The sequence below is a fragment of the Sphaeramia orbicularis genome, unplaced genomic scaffold (genome assembly GCF_902148855.1).
Source record: "Sphaeramia orbicularis unplaced genomic scaffold, fSphaOr1.1, whole genome shotgun sequence".
NCBI classification, from domain to species: Eukaryota; Metazoa; Chordata; class Actinopteri; order Kurtiformes; family Apogonidae; genus Sphaeramia; species Sphaeramia orbicularis.
The window spans coordinates 434,640-443,988 of NW_021941463.1; the positions used below are offsets into that span (position 1 = coordinate 434,640).

At 49.4% G+C, this 9,349-nt stretch overlaps 1 protein-coding gene across 1 annotated transcript in view; it reads right to left on the bottom strand.

The window, feature by feature from the left end:
• Positions 1 to 5,880: 5,880 nt before the first annotated feature.
• The window catches only part of nlgn4xa (neuroligin 4 X-linked a), a 10,779-nt gene continuing 7,310 nt past the window's right edge, over positions 5,881 to 9,349 (bottom strand). Inside the window, exons 5-6 of the mRNA XM_030129532.1 lie at positions 7,802 to 8,591; positions 5,881 to 7,188 (exon numbers count right to left, since the gene is read on the bottom strand). Of these exons, the coding sequence (XP_029985392.1) occupies positions 6,294 to 7,188; positions 7,802 to 8,591 (1,685 nt within the window). The 3' untranslated portion in view covers positions 5,881 to 6,293. The remainder of the gene's footprint in view (positions 7,189 to 7,801; positions 8,592 to 9,349) is intronic.

Here is a 9,349-nt window from a genome sequence, read left to right on the forward strand (position 1 = left end):
GCTGACACACCGTTGTCATGGAAACCACCCCAGTGTGCGTTTGCATACAAACGCTGCAGACGGCAGAGTGTGGAGGAGGGGGGCGGGGCTTGGCTCTGCTCTGCTAATGTTTGCACTGAGTGGATGATCTGAAGCACCTGATGCATTCTGGGAGTTTGAATGAACCCACTGCTGGAAAAAACACAGACGGACGTGTGGTCGGAGCAAAGACACACAACAGTCTGCATCAGTAGAATCACCTTCGTCATTATGACCATCACCATCACCTTCATCATCACCATCTTCATCATCATCATCACTGTAAACTCCTACAGGTCCTTAAATGCATCGTTCTGATCAGCATCAGTGGAAATCATCACAGTTTTAGTATTTTAATGTTTTATTGTTTTCTTATTCTTTATATTTCACTTGTTTTTATTTAATTCATCCTGTTTTCATTTTATTTTATCCTTTATTTTTCAGGTTTTTCTCTTCCCGTTGTATTTGTCAGTTGTATTTGTTTCCATTTTATCCTGTTTCTATCTTCTCTTTTTTCTTTTTTTTCCTCCTCAGCTGTGCTGGGTTTATTTCGTTGGCGTTCTAATCTCATCTGGGCTGAAATGGGATTATCACGGTATTTGTACGACTGGAACAGGAGCCGACGCCAACCAGCCAAAACCACCACGATTTATAGGATCAACACAAACAAAAATACAAACAAGAAAACCCACCACAGTCATTTATGAAGTGACAAGAGGAATTAAAAAAAAGGAAAATGAATAAAGGAAAACACAGCAGGAAAGAAGAATTAATAAACCAATGGGCTGTGGCTAGGCTAACACTGCTAACCGCAGCCGTATAAACCAATGGGCTGTGGCTAGGCTAACACTGCTAACCGCAGCCATATAAACCAATGGGCTGTGGCTAGGCTAACACTGCTAACCGCAGCCGTATAAACCAATGGGCTGTGGCTAGGCTAACACTGCTAACCGCAGCCGTATAAACCAATGGGCTGTGGCTAGGCTAACACTGCTAACCGCAGCCGTATAAACCAATGGGCTGTGGCTAGGCTAACACTGCTAACCACAGCCATATAAACCAATGGGCTGTGGCTAGGCTAACACTGCTAACCGCAGCCATATAAACCAATGGGCTGTGGCTAGGCTAACACTGCTAACCGCAGCCGTATAAACCAATGGGCTGTGGCTAGGCTAACACTACTAACCACAGCCATATAAACCAATGGGCTGTGGCTAGGGTAACATAACACCAACCCTTGAACTGAAAAATAGTGAACCACTTGTTTTTAAACTGACCTTCAGATTCTTCATGATGATCATCTGAACCAGGTGTGTTGGACCAGGACCAGGACTGGACAGTAGATCTGGAGGACCAGGGTTGGACAGTAGATCTGGAGTACCAGGACTGGACAGCCCTGGTTTTGGTAGAGGGGTTCAAAAGTCTGGGACAAGGGTGGGACTTGAACCCAGGTCCACCTACTGGACTATATTCACTGGTGGTTACGCTAATGCTAATGTTATGATTGAACTTCTTCACAGATGATGGTTCTCCATTCCACATCTAATAATAGTTCTAATAGTTGGACACTTTTCCGTTTTAAGCTAAATCATAATCCGTACTGATGCTAATGCTAATGCTATAATTGAACTTCTTCACAGATGATGATTCCCACGATCCTTTGCTGTCGTTGCTGTCTGGCCTGTTGCGTTCTAACTGGTGTTTGGGCAGGTCGGACTCATCAGAATCTTCCATATTAACACAGTTACTACACATCCAGAGACTAAATATGGACCTCCTTCTTGGTTCTGGAGGTGGGGACAATAGTTCTGACCTTGTCCAATGACAGACTGAATGAACTGGTAACATTAGCAGCACTAGCATATCCAAGCTAATATCAACCTTTAAAGTCTGTCCTTTCAGTGGTCACGCCCACTACTTAGAAGTACACACACAACAGTACACACAGTAGGGACACAAAAGGTGGGTGGGGCTTATTTCAGATCCGTCCCACAAAAGAACCTGACAGCTCTGGGTTTGTTTGGAACTATTCACACTTACATGAACCATGTGACCATCAAAGCGTTGACATCCACATGTGTTGTAACTCTCTTCATAGGGCTCTGGGGCTCATGTGTCACATGTCGACGCCCCCATAATGCCATCTGCACAACCGCACCCCGCCTTCATTTGCGTCCGGTCACCTCGTCACGGTGGCGAGCCTCGGTAATGGTGGCCTGCAGAGCGCCACGCTCGAACAACGGCGGTTGAGTGATGGAGCGCCTTCGCCTTTTTGCCTTCGCCGGCTTCATTAACTTCCAGTGGAGTCTGCGGCGTTCCCATTCAGCAGCCCCCCCTGCCGGCCCCCTCCCCCTGAGCGTAAACAACAGGCCAATTAAAAGGAGGTATTCACGTGGCGCCGCATCGTTTGAACACACGTGTGTGAATCCATATTCATGCAGTTTGGATCATCAATTATAGATCAAACTGCTTCACTGACGAAAGAAACTTTTCTGCCTCAGAAAGGAGACTTTACCCATCAGCCTTTGTTTATTATCGGGGGGGGTCTGGGGGGGTCTGGGGGGGTCTTGGGGGGTCAGGGGGGTGGGTATGGAGACATCAGTCCACCTCAGTACCTGCACATTACTGTTAAAGAGTCCAATTTTCCTCCTGTCACTGCAGATGAACGTCTAAAGCTAATTTGCTTAGCTCGTTGAAAAGCCGATCGATAGATTGAATGGGCAGAGGTAGAGGTGTGTGTGTGTGTGTGTGTGGGGGGGGGGGGCTGTGTGTGTGTGTGTGTGGGGGGGGGGGGGGGGGCTGTGTGTGTGTGTGTGTGGGGGGGGGGGCTGTGTGTGTGTGTGTGTGTGTGTGGGGGCTGTGTGTGTGTGTGTGTGTGTGTGTGGGGGGGGGGGGGGCTGTGTGTGTGTTGGGGGGGGCTGTGTGTGTGTGTGTGTGTGGGGGGGGGGGCTGTGGGGGGGGGGCTGTGCTCTGGTTCTTATTCCGCTCAGACGCTCCTGTTGTTGTTTTCCCTGACGGAGCTGACAGTCCACTTCAGCTGCTGCCATCCCATAACCGTCACCATGGCAACGCCTGTCACACTTTACCAACTTTCACTTTACACACCGGACCCATGGATCAGCTGCTGCCATCCCATAACCGTCACTACGGTAACGCCTCTGACACTTTCCACACTGGACCCATGGATCAGTGTCCCAGGAGTGGATTTACCTGAGCAGGAAACTGAAGAAGCATCAGCACTGTTACCACGACAACGGCCAATCAGACTGGAGATGACATTCACTGTTACCATGACAACGGCCAATCAGACTGGAGATGACATTCACTGTTACCACGACAACGGCCAATCAGACTGGAGATGACATTCACTGTTACCATGACAACGGCCAATCGGGTACTGGACAATTGGTACTGGACTGTTGGTACCACAGGTGGTCATCCACAGATGGTCAAACAGATGGTCATCCACAGATGATCATCCACCACAGATGGTCATCCATAGATGGCCATCCACAGACGGTCATCCACAGATGGTCATCCACCACAGATGGTCATCCATAGACGGTCATCCACAGATGGTCATCCACCACAGATGGTCATCCATAGACGGTCATCCACAGACGGTCATCCACAGATGGTCATCCACCACAGATGGTCATCCATAGACAGTCATCCACAGACGGTCATCCATAGACGGTCATCCACAGACGGTCATCCGTAGACGGTCATCCACAGACAGTCATCCACAGACGGTCAAACAGATACTCATCCACAGATGGTCATCCACAGACAGTCATCCACAGATGGTCATCCATAGACGGTCATTCACAGGCGGTCATCCACAGGCAGTCATCCACAGATGGTCATCCACAGACGGTCATCCACAGATGGTAATCCACAGACAGTCAGCCATAGATGGTCATCCACAGACAGTCATCCACAGATGGTCATCCATAGACGGTCATCCACAGACGGTCAAACAGATACTCATCCACAGATGGTCATCCACAGACAGTAATCCACAGTTGGTCATCCATAGACGGTCATTCACAGGCGGTCTTTCACAGGCAGTCATCCACAGATGGTCATCCATAGACGGTCATCCACAGATGGTCAAACAGATACTCATCCACAGATGGTCATCCACAGACAGTCATCCACAGATGGTCATCCATAGACGGTCATTCACAGGCGGTCATTCACAGGCGGTCATTCACAGGCAGTCATCCACAGATGGTCATCCACAGACGGTCATCCACAGATGGTAATCCACAGACAGTCAGCCATAGATGGTCATCCACATCCTTCTACTGACCATAGAACGGAACATGTGACCTTTGGACGAGGACAGAGTCCGTCCAAAAACCACAGTCGTCCTTTCGGTCAAACGTCCACTCAAACCAGTAAACAGACACACTGGGCTTTTGTCTCTTTTGTTTTTTTTTTTTTTTAGAAAATACTGTGATATTTTATTAAAAATGTTGCAGAAAAAGTTTATACATGTGTCCAGCCAGAAATATCTCTATTATCACTTAAGGCAAAACCGCAAACGAATAAAAGAGACAAAGAAAGGATTTCCAAAGTCCACCTTAAAACCTTTGGACTGGCTTTGAATAAATCTGTTAACGAATTTACAAATGGACCGTCAAATCTTTTAAATATATTTTTGTTTTCGTAGTGGGATGCAAAAACGTAAATAGAGTTCATGAATGCTTTGTTGTCATTTGATAATAATTAATATCATTAATATTTACACTCATTCAGTTGCTTTTGAACCCAAAATATCACAAGCCTGGCACAAAACTGGACATATTGCTAGCATCGGACAGTTTGAAATATCGAACATAGATTAGATACAAACAGATCCAACTAATATTCAGACAGAAGGGGGGCGGACTCTGTTGGTTCTAAAGAATACACTTGCTGGTCACGCCGTCGCTCAGGCGGCACTGAGGGTGCACGACAGAAACGAAGCCACGAAGGAAACGAGAGAAGACGAAGAAGAAGGATGAAGAGTGAGGAAGAGCGGTGGGAGGAGCTTCTGGACATGCACAGTCTAAAGAGGGGACACCAAGACACGCACGAGACAGGACCATGGGGGGGGGGGGGGCATGGGGGAGGAGGGGGTGGTCCACAGGGGAGGACAGGGTAGTCCACGGGGGGGAGGGGATGGATGGGGTGGATGGGGTGGTCCACAGGGGAGGACGGGGTGGATGGGGTGAACGGTGTGGTCTACAGGGGAGGACAGGGTGGTCCACAGGGGAGGACCGGGTGGTCCAAGGGGGAGGACGGAGTGGTCCACAGGTTAGGAGAGGGTGGATGGGGTGGTCCTCAGGGGTGGACGGGGTGGTCCACAGGGGAGGACGGGGTGGTCCACAGGGGTAGGGCAGGGTGGACAGGGCGGTCCAAAGGGGAGGACAGGGTGGACAGGGTGGATGGGGTGGTCCATAGGGGAGGACGGGGAGGTTGGGGTGGACAGGACGGTCCACAGGGGTGGGAGGGGCGGTCCACAGGGTAGGACTGGGTGGGCAGGACAGTTCAAAGGGATGGACGGGGCGGTCCACAGGGTTGGAAGGGGTGGTCCAAATGGTTGGACGGGGCGGTCCACAGGGGAGGACAGGAAGGATGGGACGGTCCACAGGGGTGGATGGGGTGGTCCACAGAGGGAGGACTGGGTGGACGGGGCGGTCTACAGGGTTGGACGGACTTTGGATCAGGTGAACGCAGGAAACGCAGTGATAAACTGAACAGATGTGTTGAAATATTTACACACAAGCTTAAAAACCAACCAAAGTTAAATTCAAACCATCGCAGAAGGAGTTCTGTTACTATTGGACTTTTTTTATATATAGAATTTTCATACACAGCTGTTTTTTTCTTTTTCGTTGTTTACAAAGTTTTCATAAATACATTTCAGGCTGGGGTGGAGGTCATGAAAACAGGACGTTCCACTGGTTGAATTGTTGCTTTTGAACAACTGCTGCCTCGTTTTTTGTTTGGTTTTTTTTTGGCGTCAGTCACATGAAACTCTTGGTTTAAAGTATTAACAGTCACGTCCCCTGGGTCACTGTTCTTTTGGTAAAACTCCTGCTGTCTCCTTGTCCACAGTTTGTCCAACATTCACCTTTAATATGTTCATCAGTTTACAGACTTTTCAAGTAGACATAATAGAAAACAACATGTGCCGAGCCTGTGCTTCAGTCAGTGGCTCATATTTGCCTTTGAGGTTTGCCGGTGGATCCCAGCTGAACCTGCGGCAGTCCGTCCCAGCGGAGCTATACCCTGGTGGTGGAGTGGCCGTGGGGCAGGTTGGTACTGTTCTGGCTGCCACCGAAAGTGTTGAAGTTGTGCAGAGGCTGCATACCAGCCAGGGAGTTGGGGATCATGGTGATGGTGCTGGGCGTCATCAGGGGGATGTCGTCCGGCGACCGGCGCAGGGTCAGGGTGTAGTCGGGCGGGCAGGTGAGGCGCAGTGTGTCGTGGGTCTGCAGCGACTCGCATTCGTGGTGGTGCTCGTGCTCCAGCTGCTGCTGCTTCATCTGCAGCGACATCAGCTCCTCGCTCTGCAGGTGCGCCACGTCGTTGGCGGTGGACGGCGTGTTGGTCGGCGCCAAGTTGCGCTGTGGGGTGGGAACGCGGCGGTTGGACTCGTGCCGCCGTTTGTCTTTCTTGTAGTAGAGCGCGGCGAAGGCGAGGATGTTCAGGAAGAGCAGGGAGGCGCCCACCGCGATGGTGACGCTCAGCTCGGTGGAGTAATCCCGCTTGGTCTCGATGACCACGGTGGACTCGTCCGTCAGGTCGCTGCTCTTGCGTTGCTCCGTGGTCTGTTTGGTGTTGGCGGACGGAACGCCAGGGTGGCGTGTAGTCGACGGCCAGTTGTTCTTCCCCGGGAAACGCTTGGTGTAAGGGTACGGCGTGGTGTCCTGCGGAGGAATCTTAGTGGTCGTGGAAACGTATTGAAAGAACTCGTTTATGTTGTGTAAATGTGGAACCAGCTCTAACCAGAACGCAACTTTAGTGGCGCGGTAGTGATCTCTGACCCGAGGTTTGAGGCCAATGTGGAGGTAGAGCTGGTCTTTGGGGTTGTACTTGGTCCAGGCCACCTCCTCGAAGCGGTTTGGCTTAGTGTGGATGAACTTTGTGTCTTGAGGAACTGGCTGGTTTGGATCCCTACGACAAGAAAACACAAGAAATAAAACAGTCAGATGATATTCGAGGATCATAAACGTTAAAACTGTCCAGAGGTGAAGAGCGATTTAGAAGAACTTAGACCTGAGGATGTTCTGAAACCACGGTACACCACGGTACACCACAGCCTGATGTGGACCACTGCCTTTACACACTCTTAATCTTCCACTAGTACTAGTACTAATACTGGTACTGGCACTACTACCAGTACTAGTACTAATACTGGGACTAGTACTAGTACTAGCATGACTAGTATGACCATTAGTACAAGACAATTGATATTTGAGCTTCACTTTGAATCAAACACCAGGTCATTTTGATTTGGATGATGTTTTTCTAAAATCCTCTGGTTTCATCACATACGTCGTGTTTTTTTACGATAAATATGAACAGTCTTCGTCACTGTGGAGAATTCAAACCCACCATAACAGGTTTAATATTAATGCTCAGTTTGGTTCTGGATCCTTTTCCAAGTATTTCTACACATTTGACAGGTTTATATCGTACATGTTCCTCAACCTTAGAACCCAAAACTTCTTCAAACCTCCTGGACCTAAAACAAAGCCCAGGTGGACCCAGGTGGATCCAGACTCACCCGGTTTTGGCGAAGTTGGTCCAGTAGGTCATGACGACGGCGCTCAGCATCACGTCATTCTTGGAGAAGTTGCAGTTGAACAGGTCCGTGGGTCCGATCATGGGGATCCCAAACACGTAGGGGACTTCGTCGCCGTGGGCAGAGTCGGCCCAACTGGGCTTCATGTCGCTCTGACAGTGGTGGTAGAAGGCGTAGAAGTACGTGGGCGAGCCGTACTGGGCGTGGAGGTCAGCTGTGGCCACCGCCGGCGCCACCCACTGGTGGTCCGTGAACAGGGCCACCAGGGTCTTGCGTCGGGTCTCCGGGTTCTCCTTGTCGGCCCAGTCCGTGTACATGAACTTGATGGTCTCGCGCAGGGTGTCCTTTCCCTCCGGGTACCCGTACAGGTGGTCTACGAAGTCCGACACAGCGAAGTCGAAGTCGTTGGCAGACACGCCGTCCTCACTGTCCACGATCCCGTCCACGAACTTGAAGCCCTCGCCCTGGTTGACCCCCAACATGATGTCATAGTTGAGGAACTCGCCCTGCTCCATGAGGATCTGGGGGTCGTCCGGGATCACGTCGCCGTCGATCACTGGCCCGAAGGCAATGTGGTACTTGGCGGGCGTGATGTACTGCTCGATGAGCTCCTTATAGTTCTTGTTCTGCAGACACTCCACCAGGTCGATGGTATCCAGCATGTTGCAGCCCACCTTCTCGGCCAGGGCGCGGGTGTACTTGGCCGGTTGGTAGTTGACCGCCCAGCTGGACAGCGCTGTGCCGCTCTGGATGATGGCCTTCTGGAACAGATCTGAACACACACACACACAAACAGGTCAGTCTGAGGACCTGGTCTGGAGTTTACCGACGTTCTACAACACAATGAAGACAGACCATCATGAGACACGCTAAGAACTCTGGGAAATGACCTCATCATCATGGTTTTCATTTGGAACCAGGAACTGTTGAAAATGAAGGTTTCCATGATGTTTACAGAGCCTTTCAAACGGACCCTGAATGCACCGTTAAACTGTAAAGAACCGGTTGTATTTACAGTAGAACCCTTTACAGTGGAACCCTTTATAGTAGAACCCTTTTAGAATAGTAGAACCCTTTACAGTAGAACCTTTTTAGAACAGTAGAACCCTCTTAGAACCATCCACCGTCATTCAAATTATAGAAACACCCGACACATTGGTGCTACGCTAACGCTAACAGCTAACATTGGGTTCTTTCTATTGGTCAATTGGTCTCTGCATTGACTGAGGGGGAAGGGTGGAAATGGGCGGGGCTTAGAGCAGCGTTTTAGTAAAGTTTTAGTGGTGAATTCTGTGAACGACTCACTGTAATTCTATTCTACTCTATTCTATTCTGTTCTACTCTACTGTACTCTATTCTATTCTATTCTTTTCTATTCTATTCTATTCTACTCTACTCTATTCTATTCTATTTTACTCTATTCTATTCTACTCTATTATATTCTATAATTGTATATAATAGGGATAGTGCTGCTGTACAGTGTTCTACAAATGTGTGTATATTTGTATATATATGTATGTATTCGATAAA